This window comes from Puntigrus tetrazona, chromosome 20 (assembly GCF_018831695.1).
Source record: "Puntigrus tetrazona isolate hp1 chromosome 20, ASM1883169v1, whole genome shotgun sequence".
NCBI lineage: Eukaryota > Metazoa > Chordata > Actinopteri > Cypriniformes > Cyprinidae > Puntigrus > Puntigrus tetrazona.
The window spans coordinates 7,800,188-7,825,700 of record NC_056718.1 but is presented as its reverse complement, the minus strand read 5'-3'; the positions used below and the strand labels follow the sequence as shown (position 1 = coordinate 7,825,700).

At 38.9% G+C, this 25,513-nt stretch overlaps 2 protein-coding genes across 2 annotated transcripts in view; both read right to left on the bottom strand.

Annotated features, from left to right (window-relative positions):
• Window positions 1-21,807, bottom strand: part of ralgps2 (Ral GEF with PH domain and SH3 binding motif 2) — an 89,456-nt gene extending 67,649 nt beyond the window's left edge. Inside the window, 1 exon segment of the mRNA XM_043219130.1 lies at window positions 21,629-21,807. The gene's annotated coding sequence lies outside the window, so the exon portion shown is untranslated.
• Window positions 21,808-23,325: 1,518 nt separating this feature from the next.
• Window positions 23,326-25,267, bottom strand: LOC122324373 (cytochrome c oxidase assembly factor 7). The gene is made up of 4 exons (XM_043218741.1): window positions 25,189-25,267; window positions 24,901-25,079; window positions 24,670-24,810; window positions 23,326-23,817 (listed from the first exon to the last, which is right to left on the bottom strand). The coding sequence occupies exons 2-4, from the start codon at window positions 25,019-25,021 to the stop codon at window positions 23,375-23,377; spliced, it is 705 nt and encodes a 234-aa protein (XP_043074676.1). The 5' UTR covers window positions 25,022-25,079; window positions 25,189-25,267; the 3' UTR covers window positions 23,326-23,374.
• Window positions 25,268-25,513: the final 246 nt, after the last annotated feature.

The window sequence follows — 25,513 nt, the reverse complement described above, 5'->3', positions numbered from 1 at the left end:
AATTCTCATTAATTTATTATTTATTATTAATCAACTTATGAATTTTTTAAAGTGTTTTTAATTATTCATTTAAATTATTCATTATAATTGCATGCCTGAAAGAGATTAATGTTTAAATACTTTTTTGATTAATTTGAAAAAGCTTTTAGGGCACTTTTTATGAATGTACAACTGTTGAAAACATAATCAACAAATTAAAGCTACAGCGATTTAACAGAACTTTACATTAACTCGATTTTTAGAGGAAATTTGTGAAAAATTAAAACCTATTTATTAACTCCTTCTCTAAAATCTAGCAATATGCCTTTTTGCAGGAATCTAAGTGTAATATACTTTAGCTTATGCTGCTGACAACATAATCAAATTAGCTCAAATATTTAATAAGTGTGCGAAGCAGGGGATCTGTATACTTATGAATGACAAGTGCATCTACTTAGCTTCCTGTGACCTTGTTTGATCAGTCTGTGGACAGACGAACGAGAGCCTGAAACTGAAACGTAAAGATCGTAAACGTACAGGCCATTGCGGCTCCGTGACTGACGGCTTAACGGCGCTGCGCTCAATTGACGGTAAAGACCACGTCACGCGTCCGAAGGACAACACGCATCACCTTCACGTGTGCTCGTCTTTGCGAGGGAACGCCGGGTTAAATGTTGGCGTGGTGGGCCTGGTGGTGTGGCGGGAATGATTAATGCGCAGAGACCGTGGAAAGACGCTCAGAGGCACGGAGGAGGCTGAATGAAAGGCGGAATGGAGCGAGGGATAGATCCGGATGAGAGAGAGAGAGAGAGCGTAGGAGGTGTCACTGTCTTGTTGCAACCTGCCGGGGAAACAGTGTAACAGAGAACAGACACACCGAGCCTGAAGGAATGAGTTCAAGCAGTCGAACAGCTCCGTATTTCCCACCTTCGTTTACATGTGTTCCCCCTCGATGTGTCCCATAAAACCTGTTCATTAATCTTTCATTTCCCTATAGCTTTTGCTTTTAGTGTGTGTGTGTGTGTGTGTGTGTGTGTGTGTGTGTGCCTATGTTAAATCTCTGTAAACACTTTTTGCACAAACTTGCGAATTAAAAATGCATGACCGTCTTCGTCATTGATGTTATTATTCCTGTTTGCCCTTCTATAACTTAACGTCAAAATGTAGAAAAAGTGCTTTATTGCAACTTAAAGGAGCTCTATGTAAGTTTTTGACTCTTCTAAAGCCAAAAAAATGACACGTTTGAAACAAAACAAACTAAGACGTAGAGTACTGGAATTAAAAGCCGTGCTTTTTAAATTTGAGCACTGCGTACTATGAGCAAGACGATGCTAATGTGTGTATATGTGTATGCAGAATAAGAACTGAAAAGAGCAAATCACAAGCTTGTACTGTTCACAATCAAAAATGATTGCGTTACAAATGAATGAGTAACAACTAGCCTCACGAACAGACTTTCGGAAAACACAGTAGACGCTGTCTTTTGAAAATGATTCGCTCTGATCCTTGACGACCGTGAAAGCTTCCTCAAATTTGGAACTCTACTAGTTTAAATTTATGGCTTTAATTTTTCACAGCTTTAAGACCCGTTCACAGCAAGCATGATGATAAATATAAAGATAACGCTAACTATATTAGCGTCTGTTTATTCTAAGCTCAAGCACATCTGCCGATTTAAATTCTGATAGCAGGATTGATTTTTATTGGTTGCCAATGTTTGTTAGTCGTTAGCTCATCAGCTGGGAATAATTAAAAAAAATTATATCTTTTCCCTGTGCCTTTATCGTTATAGATGTGGCGTGGACGCTGCTATTCTTCAACATTGAGAAAAATTAAGGACTATATCTTCATCATTATATTTATAGTTATTGTGCTTGGTGTGAACAGTGCTTTAGACAAATTTTTTTTGTTGTTATTCCATTTAAAATAGCATTTTTGTGCATTTTTCAGAATAATAAACCTAACCTTCTAACAAGGTTACTACATAACTATTCAATAAATATAATTTAGTACACAAAAACACAAAATAACCTACAGAAAGGATCACTAAATGAATCAAGTGACATTACGTCACAACATTGGTAAAGCAGCAAAGGGTTGTCATGTTAACAAACACGTGTCCTTTCCAAACACTGAACGCATAGCTTACGTTTTTGCTATTTCTCAATCTACTTGACTTGGTCACTGTGTGTTTATTAGCCCTCTTTTGCCACTTATGAAGAACCACACACGCACACACACACACACACACACTTTGCTCTGAGCGCCCTCTGAGCCCTTTTCACACATATTGTATTTGACAACCAGAGAGAAAGAAAAAAAAAAACACCTATGGAATAAGCCCTGAGGGAAAAGATAAGAGGAGACCGTTAAAATGGAAAATATGATCTTTTGTGGTCCAGCGAGTACGAATGAATAAGAACAAGTGTGTTACTGTACTGTCTCTGTGTAACAATAACAACAATACGTTCATGCGAGCACGTCTCCAACAGAGAACAATGGCAGCTAATCACCAACACAAGGAAATATCAACATACTACAGCAGAAAAAAAGAAACACAATTGCTCTCTGACAAAGCGTCTACGCTGGAAGTGTGCGGCGACAAAAGTTCACAGTTAAAATAAAAATAAACGGAACGGCTCACGACGTAAGTGCCCAATGGTGTGTCCCTCCTACTATGAAAGCCATTGTGTTATAAAAGTGTGTAATAAATATCACAGTTTTGATTAAGAGACCACCCAATCCCACTCCCACCAGAACATAAAGTAAATGCGTCGGTGGAAAGCCCCGGTTTCTTGGAGCAGATTTGCAGGAGTTGTTCGTGCACCAGGTTCCTCAAATGAGAACCCTGCCAGCTCTCTCTAGAACAACTACTGAACAGGTCAAATAAAAAGCACAGCTCTCAAACTCACGCCCATGCTTTGCTCTCGTAACACAATACATCTGATACAGCTTTTAAATCCTATTTCCATCATATCTGAGGTGAAGATTTCATTCAAAAAGTCTAAAAATGTTTTTTTCATTTAAAAAGTCATTGACAAATTATTTCAAGATCTTACAGATTATGCAAAAGATTAGCAAACTTTGTTACATTTTTATATGGGCTATGTATTTTGTGTGTCGTTCAAAGTATTTTTTTTTGCTATTAAAAAAAAGGTATCTAGATATCCGTCTATAGCTGGGTAGTTGACGTATCAATGTTACTGACAGCAAAAATGTCAAAATAAAATAAATCTCTCATGCTATTTGTAACTAAGATTAAAAATATTTTTTTTATTTCTATGTTAAGTTTTTTTCTGCATTTTTGATATCACACCATTTATGTGTTAACTACCCCTCTATATGTGTGCATGCAGATAGATAGATAGATAGATAGATAGATAGATAGATAGATAGATAGATAGATAGATAGATAGATATTTAATAAATTGTTTTATAAAATATATTATAAAGTCATCGTTCATATAATCATTTTCTTTAAGTCATATGAAAAACTAAACAAGAGAATGTGAAATTTCACTGTACAATTAAAATCTCAATACAAGTCTCATTTCTTCATTTTCAAATGTTAAGCCATCAAGCTTGGTTAAAACCCACAGGGAGCTCTTAAAGCTTCTCTTTTGTTGACACAAGCCAGTTCATAAGCACTTCTCATTACAAGTTTGATAATAGTTAGTGCATGTTATGAGCAACCCAGAAAACAATGCAGAGATGTTGTACACGTGGCGCAGCATCACGACCTGCTCGCGTGTAAATGCTGTGCTTCGTCTCTCTAAAACCCACAGCTCATTTCATTCAATTGAAGCCCTTGCTATGATTTGGATTTTGTCTAATCACGCAGAATTCAATTTGTAACCATTTTACCAATGAGTAGCCAAGAGAGTAAGTGCAACAAAACTGAATGGCTTTCAAGTCAATGCTACGATTTTTTCCCCTTTCTCTGGCTTAAATGTCATCCGGTCGTGTGTAATTGAGTGTGTCTTAATTTAGACAGACAGTGAGAAACATCTGCTGTACCTGCGTGAGCCTTAAAATGAAATCGAATGAGGAACGCTCAGGCATGAAAAGCTGTGTGCATGAAATGACAATGAAATTCGTGCTGCACTGAAGCAGCTCACAGGCCTGATTAATCTCAGAACGGATGAGCCGAACACTTTGTGTATGTCTGCATGTGGCTGTCTGCCTGATGGAAAGCAAACAGTGTCTGCCAGAATTCTGCGGTAACGTGGGCTTACAGTTGAGGATGTTAGGAGAGACATAAATAGAGCGACAGGTCCAACAGCTACAGCGCATGAAACACAATCCTGCCCACAAATTTGGAGGAAAAGGATGTTGATGCTTGTCCTGAAGAGACAGTAGCAGGTAGCTTGTTTAACAGCAGATTGATGTGTGTGTGTGTGTGTGTATAAAAAGAAGGTGAGAAACGGCCAGCCTGTCAGCACTCTAATTATCATCCGGAGAGAGAGAGAGAGAGAGAGAGAGACACTATAAAAAGCCAAGGTCACAGCACATGCTATGACAGAGTGCTGATCAGAAGCAGAGGAATTTTGACGAATGGAGTTGAGTGTGACGCTGATGGCTGGTGATAGGCCTGCTTTGCATGTGTTTACAGGCCGTCCGGTTGAGGAGGAACTCGACCCTTACAGAAAGAACACCATATACTGGATGTTCAGCTGAAATCTGAACCGTTATAACTTTATTTTTACTTAGCCTAACACAATCACACCAAAACTATTGTGTTTTTCCAACAGTTGAGTTTTACCGTTTTTGTATCCGTTCAGCCAATCGGTTCTGGCGGAGCACTTTTAGCTTCGGGTTAGAATAGATCACTCAATCTGATATTTTTACTATTTAAAACTTGACTCTTTTGTAGTTGCATCAAGTACCAAGAGCGACGGAAAATGAAAGCTGTGATTGTCTAGGCTGATATGGCTAGGAACTATATTCTCTTTCTCTGTCCTTTATACTTTTCTGGACCTTGATGGTGTTCGTAAAAGATTTTCATCCAAAATATGAACGAACAAGGCTTTGGTTTGAAACCACATGGGGCTAATCGATTAATGACAGAATTTTCATTTTGGGGTGGAGCAGCCTAACCCTTTTTTTCCGTATTAAACTGCAGTTGAATGAAGTATTAAATTTCATACATTTTTAATTTAGGCCTACTTACATTTGCAATTCAGTTGTGCATCCTGTCCGAAACCACTTCAAATGCATCAAACATTCATAAACCGTAAACTGAATTGGACCTTGGCGGTCCATAAAAAGTCACATTCAGCATATCAGCGGCTGACGGATCAAAACCTTGCGGGTGACGAGTCTGAGGGTCACGACTGTCACAACATCTATGAGCTGCTGACTGGACAATTTCTCTGTCGCACGGACAAAGGAAAAAAGAAAAGATGACAGGAACCTGTGCTCCACGTCCTTCTTTTTTGTGTGATTCGGTAAAGATCAATAAGTGTACGTGTGCCGGAGGTTGGCGGTGTCAGCAGTCCAGTAAGTGGGCAGCAGCAGCAGCAGGCTGCGTGTGTGTGTGTGTGTGTGTGTGTGTGTGTTGATTGAAGACTCCCGTGGGACGAGAGCAGCTGGCCCGAGCCCAGATCCGCTGCCTGCATGGTTTCTATCCCCCTCTCTCTCTCTCTTCTTCCACTCCCTCATCTAGCATGCCTTTAGTTTTTTTTTCAGCGCCCTCTCGCATGATTTAATGCACTTGCTCGGCCGAATGACTCTCTATGAGCCCGATTCAGAAGCCAACAGGAAGCTCCACAGGAAACAAGGGATTCTGAGAGGAAGCGGTAACTGCTGTGGCGACCGGCAGCAATAGGAAAAGGGTTATAGTCGTAATGACTGACACACGGTCATGGCACACATGAGCACACATTCGCTCCCCTAAATAAACAGCGCGCCGCACTACAGGAAATGGCAGAGTTTGTTATCTTGTGTTGGTGTTTAAACTTGTGGTTTTTAGTGTGGAGCAGATCAGATAAGCAGAAAATCTGTGGCATTAATCAACTGACATCATTACACCACAGTTTTGAATCACACCATAGCAAACCAAAAACACTGGCACCAAACAAACACACCTATACTTGTTTATTCTACTGCATGGGGTCCTAATGTCCCTATAATGATAGCAAACAGAAATATGGTTCTTGTTGGGGTCCTTCGGTTAAAGCTTTCTTATAAGACTGCTATAAATAAGTGTTAAAATATCCTTATATTAATATAAGAACGTAAGATAAGAATGTTAAATCATCTATACTACTTTGTTAAAAGATGAACTAAATTGCTTTTTTGACATTTCATGATATCAGTTGATTACTAATAAATAAAGAAAAAGGAAAATACACAGAAATTTAGAAAATTCACAGGGCCTTACAATTGTAATAAATTATACAACAACAAAAGATATGATTTTGGTTATTAATATTGAATTTAAAAAAGAAATATTCAAAAAAGAAAAATTTCATAGCACCCTAACACTTTTAATCTTAGCTAAACTTTAGCTAAAATAAATAAATGCTGTAAAATGACAAATTATATAAATATAAGCATTCTAGAAAAAGTAAAATGAAAAGGATTTCACAAATATGAATGACTTGAGTTACTCCACCTCCTGCTAATTTTATCTTTTAATGAAGGCAAATGATACTCAGTTCTGGTTGTAAAATGAAATATGCTGATTCTTAAAAAAAAATTGTGATGTTATAATTAAAACTTTTGGTTGATATTTCAAAATATTACATTTTTTGGGTGAAATCTGAATTCAAACTTCTTAAAAAGGGTATTTAAAAAAATTCTAAACCATTTAAAGCCGATATGAATAGCAATTCTTCTCACAGCTTTCCTTCATGATTAAGGCCAACTAACCATCCAGACAGTCAATTATAAAAATACACAGCTTTTCACATCTTTATCTGTGACCTCTAACCTGTTATGGAAGTACTGAATTTTAAACACTGACGCCATGTTAAACTTACTCAAGCATGCAAAAAAACAACAGTATTTAAGGCACTAAATAAAGAGTAATGTGTTCAGAAATCAATAGAAAGGGCGTGCAAAGGAAGTCTTGACCCTTCAGATACTGTGACTGCATTATTGAGCATTGATCCACTGATTTGAAGTTAAGCTTATCGGATGCCGTCACCGTTGCAGCATGTCTGACTTGGCCGTTAGTGATATGTCAGAGTTCAGAGGTGGCTTCGCCTGAGCAGTTAACAACCTATACCGAAGCTCCAATCCGCAAAAGAGACCAAGAGAGACAGCACTGTCCCACTCTCAGGAAAGAGTTGGCATATGGACCCCATACTGGCCCTCAGCCTGATAAACCATCATGCTGCTCTGTAAAGCTGTCCACCAGCTGAGTATGATTAGAAGGAAATCAGCAGAGGCTTCAGATGAACACATGCCCAGAGGATTGCATGGCCGCATTTTATGACGAACATCATAGCAAAATCCAACAAAGCTAAATTGAACCCAACTGACTTTCACTGTATGTGGAAAAATAAATAAATACACAATTCAAAATTGCATATACACACACACACACATTTTATATATCTCGCTCTACTACTCTGCAGAACTATTTCCTATGAGAATGCATGAGTGTTGTTAACTGACACTCCCTCTGCTGAGCTCCACAGTATTTTTCATCAACATTAATTCCATGAGTCATCATCATATTTTCACTCCACGTCTCTTTTCTCAATCCCTCTGTCACAGGAAGACGTCTCGCAGCTGGGGTGAAGATGAGACCAAACGGCACACTGGCTGCATATAAATCACGTACGCTTCACTTCTGTCCTTTCATTGCTCCACACGCTTTCATTTGTTCTTTGACTTGCTCCCTCAGAGTCTTTCTGACGCTATTTTTCCCTCTCCCTTGAGATAATTTCAGTTGGCCCTTAGGGTTTTGTGGGAGAAACAAGAGACATGCTAGAGCCTGAGAGAGCAGGTACAGAAACAAAAGACACAGCAAACAAACACACACACACACTCGACACAACCACAGAAACAATGCCCAGAAAAGAGCTAAAAGAGAGCGTGTTTGTTCCAAAACCTGTCTACGTCGAAGCTACTCCCGAAGGTAACAAACTTTAAAATAAGTCGTGAATGAAAACTGAGCTTTCTGACCCTTCATAAACTGCAATCCAATTGACACATTCCAGAAAGGTCCAGAAAGATAGTGAAGATATGATTAAAATAGTTCATGTGACATCAGTGGTTCAACTGTGATATTATGAAGCATTTTGATTTCATCGCAAATATCTTAATGTTTCTTCCGAAGTTTAACACAGCTCTTACAGGTTTTGGACTGTAATTACTGACAGAATTATTTTTATGAAAAGTATCGATAAAGTCGTTCAGCGTAATCAAAACTGGATCATCTAACTTGTGCGTGATATGCATACTTTTTAAGAGTAAAACGCTGCTAACATGTAACCCAATAGCTAACTTTGAGACAAATTATAATTTAAGTCTCATTGCTGCTAATAATTTAATGGTCCACTGAAATGCACAGCGTTATTTTATGTGGAGACGTAATTTCAAATGAAACGGGAATATATAGCGCAAAACAGGTTCTATTTCTGCAACATAGCGGCTACACGGCTCAATGATAATCTTCTGTACTTGCACGTTTTGTCAAAATTGTTTATACATTATTTTTTACATGTCTTTAATAGCCATAATGACACTGGCAACCGCTGATTTGCCTCAGATCTTGAAATAAATTACAGTTCACAGTTTGAATGTTCTTATTTCCTGTATGTATCCACTTTATTATAAACACAGAAGCTGTTTTCTTTGAATGTGCTAGATAACAAGACATTACCATTACCAATTTATTAGCCACCCTTCTCGATAATGAGAAGAATAACGAAGTTCAGTAAATAGCAACACTGTTTCAGCTACAAACCAACATTTATTATTAAGACAACACATTAGAGCAATATGGTAAGGGACAAGTTTGCGATATCAAGCAGTAAAACAAAGTTCTTTTTTTACAGCTAAAATTAGCTGGAAGCAGAAAGTCAGACACCTTCAGTTTACAAATGGTCAAATCTGCTCTAACAAGAAAAACAAGGTGAAAGATCATATGCGATCACTGCGTACATATACTGTCAACGGACAAACTGCTTTTTGGTGGAATCTTATCAAATTCCTCCTGCTTCAACCAATGGTGTTTATGGTTCAAATGTGTATTTTTTTTTGCATCCAAGCGTATTTTAACACCATACAAAAAATCTAGTCAATAAGAAATTGTGCTTGGCATTACATCGTTGCACATGAAAGTCTTCTGAAGTGAAGAGTTTCCACAGGTGGGTATTGATCTTGTCATCTCCACCACTTGTGAACACCAAATGCAGTTCAGTGAAGAGGAACGTAAACTTTCAGTGACCCAAATCTATTTGTTCTCCCAGAGGTCACCAGGACGAGGCCTGTGTGCCATAGTACTAAGAGAGTTAGTGCTAGTCTTGTTCTATCATGTTTGAGGTGGTTTCTTACCGACCGGTTTCAAAAAAGCCCATCGTCAATTCAGTTTGAAACATCTGTGATGTACTCCAACCCTGAGAGCCATCGTTATAATTTCACTCTTCAATCTTTTGTGTTTTTCCCCTCTGAATATGACCGTCACAGAACAATGTTTCATTGTCTGCAAGTGTGTGCGTGAAGGAAAGCAACAGCTGGGGCTAAACAAACAGCTGTATCTCTTCGCCCTCGCTTCTCTTGTTCTCGTTCTCCCAGTTTCCCTTGAGAGCACTCTTGCGTTTTCGAACCGCTCCATGCACGTGTCGCACAAACACAGATTTAAAACCCGACGGCATGACAAGCTCGGACAGGATGCGAAACGGCCTCAAAACATTGATTTGAACTCCCTAAATATAGACAAGACATTGTTCTCTGCTTGCGTGTGCACGGCCCGTCCACTCCCACATAGGACAAAGACTCGCTCACAGCTTTTGAATCTCTCTGCAGGACAGATAATGGGTAACCCCCCGGTCCGCCCCACACACCCCCCCCTCCAGCGTGTGTGACTTGTTTGGGCGGACGCCTGAGGCTCTGAGCGACGTGTCCAGGCAGAAGCTAACTAAAGGCCCCGGAGGAACAGCCGGAAAACGCCTGACTGCAAAAGACAGCGGACACGAAAAGCCATTATGAGGTGAAAAAGATAAGAAAGGAGAGAAAGACGGATGCACTTCCCGTCTTCACATCGCTTTAGTGCCGGATACAAGAGACCAATGGAGGATGTGAAGTTGCTATTGACACACAAAATTACACTTAAGCAGAGAGAGAAAGACTTTTTTTTTACTCCTTACCCAAAATATATCTCTTCCCACAAAAAAGAAAAATAGCAGCAGTGAGTGGTGTTTCAGGCAGGAACTTTGGGATACTGAAAGCAGCAGAGCCAGATTGGACATTAAATAACAACACAACACGAAATCACACAGGCCTTGTGTCTGAATAGTTTGTGGTAATCTATTAGGTTTTGATTATCATGTCTATCACACTGAAATCATTGGGCGAATTCCAACGGAAGTGAGCATCCCTATGCCCTACTCCCTTCGAGGGTCAGGGCCCTTGAAGTGTATTCTATCAAGGGTGTGGGGAATTTCTGTCCTGTGTAAGTGTTTGAAACTCTCTTGGTGAAGGAAGTGATGGACCAAAGGTTACCTTGACAACGCTGTGCATGCGTGCAGCATTCAGCGCTCCAACAGTTGCTGCAAATGAATACTACTTATTATTTTATTTAAATATTCTCTCACTGTGTCTTATCTACTATTAACAGTTTTATAACTAAACGTGCTTCAACTTGCTTACACTGCCGTCTTAAATCATATTTTTTAAGTCGGAATTAGTCCCAACTTCGTTTTAAAATGCACTGCAAGAGCTCGTAACGGAAGATCACACAATCGCAAACGAAACTTCTGGAAGGGTCCTTTATGAAGGGATTCAGTTGCTCGCTTGTGTTTGGACCATCCCTACAAATGGCGTCCCCTTCCCGAAAGGAGCAAAAAAGCCATTTGGAATATTGTGCTTAAACTGTCAAATGCACACCAGTTCATTTTAAAAACACAGTCGGTTAAGACACGGCGTCAGGACCTTGTGAAAACACAGCGATGGTGCAGCGAGTGGAAACCTGCAGATTATGATGATGCTTTAATATAAGATCCCCTTTTTACGTCACAAGGGAGTGAAATTTGGCACTTTTTTTGTCTGCTGATAAATACTGTTGAGTTGTTGTTTTTTAACCTAATGTTTTCTAGGTTCGTCGATTGTCCAAGTTTTTGATTAAAGCACTTAAACAAGGAAGAATTTCATGATAGATCACCTTTAACGCTTTTGCAATTTCTAGGTGACAAGACAGATACCGCTTTCTAATGTGGCATACAGTGGCATTTTATGAGAACTAAAAGTACATATTTTAAAGCTTGTACCACATCAATGCAATCAACATCTTAATACAAAACGTTTACAGTGACGTGAGGTCAGTAGGGAGGATGTGAATGTTATGAGGAACACAGAGGAAATCTGAGTTCAGAGACCTTACACTGGGCGTTACCCACAATCCTGTGTTGCAAACCTGTGTGTGTGTGTGTGTGTGTGTGTGTGTGTGTGTGTGTTTTCTGGCACTAATCTGTGGTGGCCTAATGAACTGCACATTTCTCTGATGGCAACATGTGAAGAACCCAACATGGAGAAGACTAATCCCTCTCTCACACGCACACACACAGAGAGAAAGAGAGCTGTTGAGTGTATTAAGTGCGGTGGACTGAACACAGGTGAACAGATTGGAAGATAATCTGCCTCAGAAAAAGAGATTTATACTTGCACACAAGATTAATCACATAAACAGTACATATCAGAAACACTACTAGAAAAGTAGATGTGGAGAAGAAGATGAAACAGCACAAGGGATGAATGAAGACGAAAGAAAAAGAGAGAAGCGCAAGGACAGTCCAAGTTCACCATCTCCATATGGCGGACAGCAGAGGCTCATGGGAGAGTGCTGTGACTTACCCACAGGCTAGCACACTACTGTCCGACACTCGGTGATAACTGTATATCATTCTGATTTATACTCGTATATGTTTAAAAACAATAAACTGAATTAAATAAGACCGCCACGCATATGTGGGATGAATGAAAAAAAAATATATTTTGGGTAATTTCTGAAAGATCATGTGACAGTAAGGACTTGAGTAATGATGCTGAAAATTCAGGTTCGCCTCACAGGAATAAATTACATTTTACAATACATTAAAACAAAAAACAGCTCTTTTGAAGTATAATAATACTTCACAATAGAACTAATTAAATCAGTGCAGCCTTGTAAACATGAATGTCAGCTACTTATAGGATATGTTATAGCCTGAGTTGTATAGGTATTATAATGTAGCATTTTTTAAATATATATCTGTTGCTGTATTTTTATACTTATATTTATGTTCAATTAGTATGCAGCACGTGGTCCATGACATTTCATTACACTACATGTCAATGACAAATGACAATAAAGCTCGACTTGCCTTGATAAAAGACTTTTTTCAAAATTTGGGAAATCAAAACAAGCATGATAAGCATGATAAAATTAGACCAGATGTAAATATCACAACAACGTCCTTTCATCCCTCAAAGATTTAGCATTTCATTTAATTCTGAAATCCCCTTCAATTTGACGACATTAACCTCCTAAATACCAGATCCAGCTACCAGTCCCTCCTCTGACTTTGCATCCCAGCCATGTAATGAAAACGAAAACTTCAATAATGAGCGCCGATATCAAAGTCGACAACTCGATTGTGCGTGAAAATGGCAGCAGGCTCCAATCTGCACCAAATGGTTCATGAAGATGCGTGTGAGTTTGCCGCCTGGGACTGTCCCTATCGTTATACACCAGAGACCTACATCTGCTAAAAAAAGACGAACGGCACCGGTGTTGCGTGTTAATAACAGACTATGGAGTGACATTTCCCCAACGCGGGAGTCCGATACGAGAGATGCTTGTTTTCATGTAGGACAGACGACAGTGGGCCAAAGTTGACATGTCTCTGGGTGTGTGAGTAAGAACAAGAAAGAGCAACCCTCCTGTTACAGGCACTCCCGTTCTTCTGAAGTGCACGCCAAACACACACCCCACACAGCTGTGATCAAGCGAGCGTGAGCGTGTGTGTGTGTGTGTGTGGTGAGAGAGGGGAAGCTAGCTCTCACCAGCTTGCTCAACTGTGACATGGTTTGTGTTCAAGTGTTAAGTCATGTGATCTCTTTCTAAACATCTTGTTTGAGAAGTGAGAGAGAAACTTGCATTTTTTGGATGTTGATGTTTGCCGTGACTGGAAGACAACGAGAGACTGTATATGCAGTCAACAAGCACCACTTCTGGGTAGCCTTGACCTATATTAGAGAAATCCAGCACAGCCTTCATGTAAATAGCCGTTCACCGCTCTCTTTTCATCCATCTCTTTCACCTGGTGCTTCAGATATAGGTCAACAAAACCGCATTCTGTACAGCTGTGAATTTTTATACACACACAGATGGTTGCTATCCACCGATATCTTTTTGTCCAGATCAATTTTAAAAAAATAAATAAATAAAAATAAATATATATATATATATATATATATATATATATATATATATATATATACACACACACTATTACATAAAATTACATAGAATGACATCAATATAATGATTAGCATGTTTTTCATTTTTCATTTGTTTTGTATTTTAGGTTTGACAAAGTTACACATCTGATATTTAATGTCAAAACGTTACAAGTGTAATTCGAACATAATGATTTGAATACACATCTTATTTGGCATGTTCTTCATTTTTCTATTTTATTTTATTTCTTTATTTTAGGGAGATATCCTGAAGCTGATGGCTGTGATATCAAGTTTCACTAAAATAAATTATTGAAAAGAACACTTATTAGCGGTTCATTAAACTAATTACAATAAATTTATTTTAATAAAACTTTTTCTGCTTATTATTTTTGTCAGAATAATCAGTCATTTGGTGTGACCAACAACAGAGAAAGAGAAAAAGAAAAAATACTAAGAAATTATATTAGTGATGAACCTTTATGAGTGTGTCAATAAGTGTCATATATATACACTATATATAAAATCCAACCACATGAAACCAATCATGAATAAAAAAATTAATTAATTTCTAAAGTACATTTTAGTTTGAGTACAATATTCAGTACTGTTGAGTGAAATATTCTGCATATTTAAAAAATATTCAAGATGTTCAAACTGGTTATGCAAATTTGCAGCACTGACAAATAAGAAGCTGCTTGGTTTGAAAATGACATCTGTGCGAGCTGTATTCAAACATTTCCAAGCAACTGATGGACCTTTTTGCATCTCTGTCAATTTATAAGAACGGCACGCGAGACTACACTTTTCCTGTTCTTTATCGCGCGTCTTATTCTGCCGTTGACCCATTTGACAAAGCGTCATGCAACATCTGCACACAATCTCCATCTTCAGCTGACAGTAATCAACATCATAACCACTACTCATTCCCACACACACACACACACACACACACACACACACACACAAAATGAAAACTAGGGTGCATCAAACCCAGTAGTGTACAGGTCACAGAAGATCTGGATTCTGAAGTAAAACCAACTGAGAACCGCCGATTAAAACCATCCCGAGTGGGGATGATATGAAAGAGCCAAGATCCCACACATACCCAAACAAGGACCACAAGTACACTCTTCCTCCGTCTCTCACATGCATGCAACTGACCATACAAGGTGACCAAAAACTAGATGAAAGGTTATAGATAAATTGCACGGCGACGCATGCCATTTTAAGTGCTCTCTTCAACGAACAAACAAATGAAAGGTGCCAGTGCCTGAGGTCAATGTCAGGAGACCGCGTGAGTGTGCTGTTGAATGACGCCGTCATCGGTCCATGTGTCATCATTTCAACTCAAGTTTGAGGAAAAACAAACCACGGTTCAACTACATCATCTACAGTTAAGATCATTAAGATCATTGGCTCTGGCTCAGTTGTAAAGCATGAGCTTCCTACACAGACACTGTAGTGCTCTCCTGCCTTAAAAGTTAGGTAACCTAGTTTGTAAGATGCGTTTAACATGCGTTTTCTTCATGTAGAAGTAAAGAACGAATTGTTCTTTTGCTCATACAGCTTTGTGGCAAATTTCATAATCATTTTATACTACATTTATGGTTTTTTTTTATTTTATGCTCAGAGTGCCGTTAGCGTAACAACATACAGAAAAACGTAGTCTCAAAACTTTCAGTGTAAAATAAGTCTTTGTGCTACGCGTTATACGCTCACAACAGTATCGTTCGTTTAGCAACATGCTAACATTTTAAACAAAGCATCAACAGAAACGCATACGCACAATATCCATCACACAGTATACGCTCATTAGCATGCTAACATTTGTTTGGACTCAAATATAAAAACATCGGTCGGAGAAGGTAAATGGTGCGCGAACGTTTCATACTTTCACGCGTTTTGTTCTGTCAAACTTAGTGACGGGGCTTAAAGATGCAACAGTCGACAGACAGCTGGTTAAAATTCAATGACAATCACGAAGCAAAGGAGCTCTGAGATCAGCGTGAAGGTGTTTTGAGAGGTCGTACGGGCCTCTGGTAACTAGTGTGGCAGACAGACAAGACATTTCTGACAGTCCTCATCACCTCTCACTTCCTCTGTGGCCCAACTGCATTGACTGGCACTCATGTTACCCTGGAAACTACTTGCAGCGCGTCAGACGAGAACAAGAGTGAAAGCCTGCAAGTTTCAGAGTTTCTGTTACAAAAAAAAAAAAAAAAAAAAAAACACAAATCAGCTGTTATACAACAGGCGGTCGTGACTGTTACCAAAAAAACAAGTCTATGGCTATATTAGCACTGAATACTGCATATTGTGCAACGGATCAGACCAATAATATATTGATGCATGCCAAGCATCAATGCAACAAATTTCATGATTGATAATAAGGCGTATACAGCAATAAACACTTCACAATTTTGTCACATGACATTATTATGTTATTAAGTTCAATCAGGGATGCTCACTTTTGATTTGAATTCTTTTTGTGTGTTTTTTTACATCTTTAAAAAAAAATCTGAAAAATAGAAATACATTTTCGTAATCCATTTAACTACACACAAATAATATTTTCATTTTCATTTCATTTCATTTTGTGCAAATATTGTAAGAGCAAAAGCGATGGTTTGCGTCACAGAATATTACTGTTGGTTCTTTAACATTTCTGTTGTAAGAGCTGTCAAATAATGTATAAGTATAAAATAAATATAAGTATAATATAAGTATAAAAAACATTGTCAAAATATAATATAAAAAGTATTAAAAAAAGTATAAAAACATTCTGTGTCAGCCACGACACAAAGATGCTCTGTTTTCATTCAAATCAAAGTATAAATTAGCTTAGAAAACGTATCCATGTGCAGAGAATAATAATTTGCTTTTTTTTTTTTTTTAATCGAGTAATCGAGTTCTTAGAGGAATCATTTCAACCTTAGTTTGGAATGACATGGAGGTGAGTGATTAATCACAATTTTCATTTTGGGGTGGAGTAAGGCTTTATGAATCATTTTTGTTAAAGGATATCTTTCAGGATGTACAGGTTTTCAATGACCCTGACGAATCTTTGACAAAGTGAATCAATGGTTAGTGAATCAACATATGACTCGCTCCATAATTAAACAGAGATGTACATCTTAAAATAAAGCTAATTATTTATATAAGCACTTAAACATTTGAGGTCATTATGATTAAAAAAAAATTATCATAATTAATAATTAATACTTAAAGCAAAAGCCTTTACAAAAGATTGCAACTTCAAATATGAGAAAAAAGGTCCATTTTAAAATAAAATGTAGACTGTAAAACCTGTTTATTCTAAATATGGCTGGACAGTATGAACAAAAATAAATCCTTTCTTACTATTTTTAGGCTGAACGAGATACAAAACACATTGTATTAAGTTTCTATTTAGAGAAAAAACATTTTTTTAGTTAGTTAATCTACTTACATCAACACTATAATTTAAATTGCCTTTCATGCTTTTTTAAACAATTAAAAGCAGTTTTTTTTTAGAAATCTTACGCTTACATTTTCCAACCCTAGTATTATTTTTTTTTTTTTACAATGTCATGGAACGGAAATATATCTTTTGGGCGGTATAGCATCCCTCTTAGTCCGTTCTGTTATACACATTTTCATAAAAGTGGAGTGTGAGTAACTACAACATACCATAAAAAGCGCTACTGCAAACATATCCCATGATTCCTTTGAAACAGCTGTAAAAAGCACTCATGAAGAAACTCCTATAATCTGCGCTGTTAGCCTCGCTGTAACTACAGGTCTCTGAACGGTCCTCTAAATTACACAGTTGCAGTGATGCACAGCGCGTAAAAGCCAATTCTACTGACAGATGAAAATGGAAACGCCAACCATTCGTGCACAACTTAGTAATTACTGCAGCAACGTGAAAACACGGCCAATTCTTAAGTTACTGGGAATCTGGGACATAACAGGCTAATGAAACAGCTGCCTAACGATACATAACCCTGATCATTAGACTAATTAAAGAGTCTCCCTGCTTAACCTCGCAGAAGCACAAATAGCCACAAAGACGGGCGCACGTGCCCGCAAACGCGCGGCCTGCAACAGATGTTAGGAAAAAGGCTTCAAATGACCCCGTAGCTTAAAATATACGCATCCTTTCTGGTTCTCCCTACAGCACGCACCATTACGTGCCACCCGAACACGAGACACAGGCAAAGAAGAGCGATTTATCCACGCAGTGGAATCACCAACGGGCAACATGTAAACGTGAGGCCTCGTTCGAGCGAGCGGTTGCGCGCGCACCCCATCCTGAGAGGCTTGTGTTTCAGAAAACCCCTGTCATTTGAGCAGGAAAGCAAAGCGGAACGAGATCTGCAATCTTCACGCGCGCACAAAGAGGAAAGGTAGGCCCTCGTGGAGCAGGGGGGTCCCGTTTCACGAATGCGATCTGTGAATAATCGCATTTCTTTTGTAAAGAAGAGAGCGCAAGACCAGATGGGTCTCGCAAAAAACGTCGATGAAGACAGTTCAATCAGGAGTAGATCTGGCCAAAAACATATTTTTCTAACTAGGTTTAAAGATTTAATTGTCGTAGGAAACTGGGCCGATGCATGTCAATAAAGATTTTTCTGCTGGCCTGGTCGGGGGAAGTGGTTTTTATTTAACCAGCCACAATTTCCACTGGCCATTTCATTTTTGATTTTATTTTTTTCTGGCCAATTAATTTGCTCTCACCTGTGAGAGTATGTTTGTTATGCAACAGTGTCTCTCTAACGTTTTTGTTGTTACTCCTGAAAAATTAATAAAATATTTAAAGTAACATTTAAATAAAACAAAATATAAAATGTGTCACTTTTGGGAATGCCAAAAGTATGAAAAAACCGACAAGGCAATTTATAAATAAACAGCTGAAATATATACATTTTTAATTCAAAATAATGCAAAATAATAATGATTGTTGTTGTTTTAGATTTTTAAAAATTATATTAATATAATAAATACATATTTATATAAATGAATAATAATATTAATAACCATGGCTGATAACCAAAGTACTATATTGTGCATCCCTACAAAACTCTCTCACATTGATAATATAGCCCTAAAAACACAGTAAAGACATAAAGGATGGCAGAGAGCAACAAAAGAGAGAGAGTCCTGCCTGTACAGCCATCTAAGAAACAGCTGCGCTGGAGAAGCAACACCAGGATCTGCCTTGCAGTACAGTTTAAAAAGGACAAAGCTTTCTTATTTGTACAGGAAGCGCTCAGAAAGACAGAAAGCAAGAGAGTGACGAAGCAAGTGTTTATGGGGATTAAAGCAATGCCAGATGCTGGCTTCAACTATAAACAATCCCGACAGACAATACAATAACACCGCTAATACGCATCAGAGGCCCATAAAACCAAAAGCTAAATTTAACAAAAGAAAATGAAACCTTCGCATACAGTTGTGATCTGATTAACAGAGCGACTCAAAGACATCGATACTTCTCCTTTCGGCCAGAAATGCTCTACACAGGTGTGCAAATACTTGGCCGACTCCATGCAAACACATGGTCAAATCATGCCTACTTTGCGTGCATTCTTGTAGTGACAACAGACTTGGTGCTCAACAAGGCAAAAGGTCGCCAGGCTCACGCTAAGGCGTTAATGATAACAGTAATTATCCGCATTTCGTAACGTAAGCTCAAAGAGAACAGACAAACAAGGATAGAGCGATACTGAATGGCGATAACGCATTAAAAGTCAGCGAGAAGTTAAAAGATTTCGCTTTAAGAACGAATGCAGCTTAGTAGAGTCAGAGGTCAGCCAAGAAGTCGAAACTCAAATCTCTCATGAACGCGCCGTTGTTTACTTTTTTTTTTTAATTCTGTGTTGAAAATGCCCTTCGTTGAGTAATAAATAATAAATAAATAAATAAATAAATGTCTAATAAATGCTGCTGCCTTCCATGATGCCGCTCTGCACTAAACTTTTACCGGTTTGTGAAAAAATTTAAATAAAATAAAATCCCTAGCATCGCTAATGAAACATACAGCTGCACTATGATTTGCAAATGTTACTGTTTTCAACTATAACCAAACAACTTCTTATATTTTTGGACCTTTCATGCACACACCGATGGCACTTTAGGGGTACAAAAACTAACTTTCCTGGCCTGGCCCCCGCTTTTAGTACGCTGTTTTCATGTAAACATAATAGGCGAAATAGGCTGATTTGACAGTATAAGTGTTTTAACAGAGAAAAAAATCGGTCAATTATATATTTTACAATACGCATCAAGTACCATAAAAAGCCATAAACAGCGTAATTCAGAGAGAACAATTCAAGGTTCAAAATGCATAACGAACCGACCTGTTCCGACACATTTGATTATGAGTCACAGTTAGTCACGAACCACCACACCGTGAGCATATCATATCATAATCCTCCAAAACTTGACTGTCCGGTTATCGCGCAGTGGCCAATCATCTCCTCTTTTAATCAACAGTATCAGGCCGTTTTATCAAGACTCTGATTTAGGCGATTTCATCACATTACAGTGTTCTCTCCAGACAAAAGGATCCCGAAAGGCTGCCCCATTTCCATACATGATCAATAAGTGCGAGGCAGACATAATAAAAGTATTTTAACTGCAGAAAGTCTGCGAATGGATTCAGTGCTGTTGACCAGTCAGTATAAAAACACTGACCGAGGCTCAGGACGCGGTGAGCTGTCTGCTTGCAAACTGGCATATTGGGCAAAGCATCATAAATGATTATTCTGTAACGCGTTTCTAATGCGTGGACGATATGGATGACTCAATTCAATCTCCATTCAGATTGACGGGCGGGGGGGGCTGTTGATGCCTTAACAAAACTTCACAAAGCATTATTCGGAGTGTGCCTCCCATTTCTCATAATTACAATAATCTTCGTTACTTTTCAAATGAAACAAAGCTTCAAAAACCTTCAAGTTGTGTCAGCTTAATCACGAAAGGCGAACAATAAATGCGGTTTTGGCGCTCTTCAGGCGGAAACACGCGTGTTTGTAAACAAGTCGGTTTTGGGGTGTTAATTACTACGTCTAAAACAAAGAGAGCACGCTTAATAGGGGGGACTGATTTAGCCCTTAAAGTATATATACATATATTACAGTAATATACCAACAGGCGGGATTCCCCGGGCATTAGTTGAGCGTTTGTTTTGTTTTAGAAAAAGTCGCATAATGTACCAGACTAATATCCAAACGAAACAAATCTAGGATGTTAACAATAGAGGTCAGGGTATAAATACACACGAAATGTTCGATAGTAACCGATCTGATTTTGATTAGCTATTTAAAAAATCGGCTTGTTTTGAGATGTGCAAAAACACCAACAAGAAGGGTTGTTTTTAAACGTACATTGTATTAAACCCGCCTGTGATAACGGTTACAAGCCAAACACAATGTGCACTACGGTTAGTCTACTGTAAAACCTTAATGCATTAGTAGGTGAACTCTTTCAGACGGTGCCGGAATCTTTTTTGAGGTGGCCCCAGTGGCCAGTGCCATTTCTACGGTGGTGAATGTGGCCATTATTTTATGTTGACAGAAAAAAATTCGATAGAAATTAGAAGTGCACCCGTTTTCGCGTGCGTGTGTGTGTGTGCGTGTGACACACCCCGATTCAAACTGGGGTGGGGGGCACGTGAAACCCCCTCCAGACAAACAGCCGTTATCCTGCGTTCACCCACTTGCATCGACCGCCGCGAGAATAAACTTAATCCTGCAGATTAATGCACGCACACGTACAAGCCAGCCGCAAAAAAAACCCTAGTTTGTTATCACCCCAACCGAGCAACGGTCGCGCAAAAGTCGTCCAACTGCACGCAGCCAGCGCATGACACACACACACACACACACACACACACACACACACACACAGTTGCCTCTTCAGTCTGTTCGGAGCACGTCGCCGGTCGCTATTAATCTCATCACAGGCGTGCTGCTGCTGTAGCCTGTTAGCTAACATCCCGCTCATAACAGCACACTGCGCATCACAAGCGACTAAACAGCGTCAAACTCACCGCCTCGCGATCCGTGCTCCTGCGCGCGCGGGCTGACGCCGCGACCGTTAGTCCCGTGCCGCACGCGACGGTCCAGCAAACTGATATAAACAATATAAAACAACGACAGCCGAGCGCCTGTAACGTTCCAGCAGGAGCGGCGAGTGCGCGCGAGTGTGTGTGTCCGTTGATTCGACGGGGGCGGGGCTACGGGCTCGCTCCGATTGCGCTGCAACGTTATTAGAGGAGAGCTGGCGGGTGGGCGGGGTTACTGGCTCAATCTGATGCTGCCGCCGTGTTATTGGAGGAGAGCCTGTAAAAGGGCGTGGCTTCGGTCTTCTGCTGCTGCTGCTGCAGTGTCATTGGAGGTGAAGAATGCCTGAGCATCGTGTGCATCGCTTCTGGTAATCATATGGAATTCAACGATGCAATAAGTTATTCTTCTAGTGCTTTTTAAGGAAGAAATATTTGGGGAATTTAGATGTCATTTTTATACTATATTGTATCTCTTGTGACGAAGCAGTCAAATTCATGCTGGGTCGGACATGACGAGAATACTAAATAAGTGAGTCTTTCACTAAAAGTTTGTTTCACTAAACTGAAGTCAGTATGTTTCTGATTCGCTGAGATACATGAACCGGGTGATTCGCACTGCACGAGTTTGATTCAATGGGGGGGTTCATAAGAGTCATTTGCTCGAAAAGTGTTGATGCACTTAAGATGTGAATTGTTTACAACGTGTTGTTTTTTTTTCTTTCCATAGCAATACGTTTGTATCTGTGTATGTTATTTGTATGCTTTTCTTCCATGTCTAATTTTACTGCCTCTGTGTTTTAATGTGTGTACTGTTTACTGAAAACAAATAGTTGATTCACTAAAAAGAACGGGTTCGTAAGATCACATCTGTTTGAGAGCTATACTTATACTTAATTTACTAAAGGGAGCGTTTTACACTTCTACACCAGTCTTGCCGTGATTGTGATTCACTGAAAAGAGTCATTTGTTTGTGAATCAGATTGCACCGCTTACTGGTTTCAGATTCATTTCAGCACCACTCACAAGGACTATTATCCTTTGAGAAGATATTTTAATATCCATTTAACAGTGACGGTTTTATGTTTAGACTGGCTCTAGAATGTGGGTTCAAAAACAGTTAACACAACTAAGCGTCATGAAAATCCTTCGGTTACGGTATTTGAATTGAAAATACTAGTTTCCCAACACTAACAGCGGCCACTGACCTCTTCACTCTGGGGTCATGGAGGTCAGCGTCAGACCATCTGGCGTTATAATTTGAAAAAATATATCTATCTATCTATCCATGTTGAATTTGCATTTAGCAAAAACAGGTAAACTGACTGAATGAAGTCTGTTTTAATTACTAAATACATGTTCGGATTGCAATCTTTTGACCACAGTAAAGCAGCAAGAAATGTGTGGATTGAATTTAACTTGAGTGTGCTGCCACCTAGTGGTCACTTTACACACTGCGCCTGGAAGATAAATAACATCTATAGTTGCAAGGATTCTATTCTAATTCACTAAAGAACAGAGTCATTTAATTAAACTGTAATAAGCCTACGCTTATAGATACAGCGCAGTAAATAGCTTGTATTAACACTGCCACACTCACACATGAATCACCACAGTTATTACAAAAAAAGCGTCACAGAAAAACATGTTTATTAAAATAACTTATTCTGCATTTATATCAGCCGTGAGTTCGGGGGGGGAGTGGGGGTTGGGGCGTGAACTGGCAATGATCTCTCACTCCCCAAATTTCAGCTGGCGTTCTTGTTGCTGTCCGTGGAGTTCACTGGCCCTGTTCTTCAGCTCCTCTGCTTTCCGATCATCCTTATGTGTCCCGTCGCCCAGTTTGTACATGCGACTGGCATTGGCGCAGCCCCACACGTGTCCTAGCTCGCAGGCTCGCAGGGCGTACTTCAGAGCCAGCGGCATGTTTTTTTCCACCCCTTGAAAGCCCTGGATCAAAAGGGCGCTCAGGTTAAAACAGCTGGGGGCGAAGCCTCCCTCGCAGGCCTTCTCGTAGTACCGCCGAGCCGCCTTCGCATCGACCCCCCCCTCCAAGGCTCGCCCGTCGTGGGCAAGCAGAGCTATGTTGTGACAGGCATCCATCGACTTCTTCCCTTTGCTGTTACATGCCTTCATAAAACAGGAGTATGCGGTCTTTAAACACTTCGTCACACCACCTGATGTCAGAGGAAGCAGTCAGTTGTTGAAATACAAAATATGAAGAGTTTATCGGCAAAAACACAACTCAGGTTTATTTCATCATTTTCAAAAGTCATGTTTTTTTATTATTATGTCACCTGTTTTTGCAATAACAAAAAAAAAACTCTTTACAATTTCAATATATTTCCAACATGTAATACAGTTACAAAAATATATATATATATATATATATATATATATATATATGGAACATAAATACTCTAAAATTCAGATATAATATATATTTAGTTTAATTTTGGAATTTTAATTATTTTGATTAAAATATCTATTATTTTATTCTTTGTTATAAAATAATTTGTATAAAATAATTAGTTTTTGTGTATTACATTTCATAAAAATACAATAATATATTATATATAATATTAAATTATATCTATTTTATTACACACATATACACACACACACACACACACACACACACACACACACATATATATATATATATATATATATATATATATATATATATATATACATACACACACACTTTTTTTAATATTCCGAATTGTAACTAGGATCTCCAACACATAAAAATCATTTATTTGTAGATTTAAGTAATAGTCATTTAGATTTGCTTTTAAAAATCACAAACTAATAATTATTATACTTCTACATTTTGGACTAAATCCTAGGTTTATCAAACAAATGTTAAGTTCAATCAATCAATCCATTCCATCCACATGCAGTTCAATATGAATTATATTAGCAATGACACAATTATCCGTTCATAACTATACAGCCTTGACACTGGAAACAGGCCGCGTGCTTTTAAGATCCTCGTGACCCTAAACTCACTGACTGTAAGGTACCTTTGCCGGCGACATGATAGGCGCCGAGCTTATAGCAGCTCTCTCCGTGGCCATTGACCTCGCAGTTGTTCTTGAGAACCTGGGCGGCGGACTCGTAGTTCTTCTTCACGCCCTCCAGATAATCCGCCAACCTCTGACAGCCTGAACAGACACAGGAAACACAGGAAACACAGATGAACGGGATCCCGAGGCGCTTCAGCACCCGCCAGAGAGGGACAGCGCTCAACCGACCTTCAGGGTCCTTCTCCCGGTGACACTGATAACTGTACTCCACTCCTAAGTTATCCAAAAACTGCTTCACCTCCTGTTCGTCCTCAAAGTTAATCAAGCCGGCCATGAGGTAGCCTTGCATACAGCGGCCGAAGATCTCGAGTCCACAACTCTTGACCTTGGTCACCGATTAGTTAAAACTAGTTTTGACAAGGAATAATAAACACGTACACAACATATAGATTTAGCTGAATTTAAACACGTCCTTTTAAATATTCACAATTATCAAACAGTTACAAAACGACGTGCTTTCACTCTACACGCGCGCAGAAGCCGGAGATCGCTTCCTGTTTCGTTCGCAGTCACCAACGGGCTTCCGTAGACCCCGCCCACTCTACTCTCTTGCGAAAATATTAAAAGTACGCTTGTAATTTTTTTTTTTTTTTGGTGAATGCATTTATGTTAATGCTTTTTTTTGGGGATCGGGTTACGTACATATTGCTCTGGGAAAATAAATGATCAGAATATGTATAAATACTTCTGATATTATTTTTCGTTATTACAATTAAGTACGCTTTAACTGTCCATCATACACAAAATGATTTTTTTATTGTTTGGCATGCATTTAAAAAGG

Bases quoted from the DNA above. Each gene is read 5' to 3' on its own strand.
- LOC122324373 (XM_043218741.1), bottom strand. From the start codon at position 25,021: ATGCAAGGCTACCTCATGGCCGGCTTGATTAACTTTGAGGACGAACAG. The intron at 24,811-24,900 runs GTCGGTTGAGCG...GTGTCTGTTCAG, and splicing joins CCGGGAGAAGGACCCTGAAG to GCTGTCAGAGGTTGGCGGAT. The intron at 23,818-24,669 runs GTACCTTACAGT...CTCTGACATCAG, and splicing joins CTATCATGTCGCCGGCAAAG to GTGGTGTGACGAAGTGTTTA.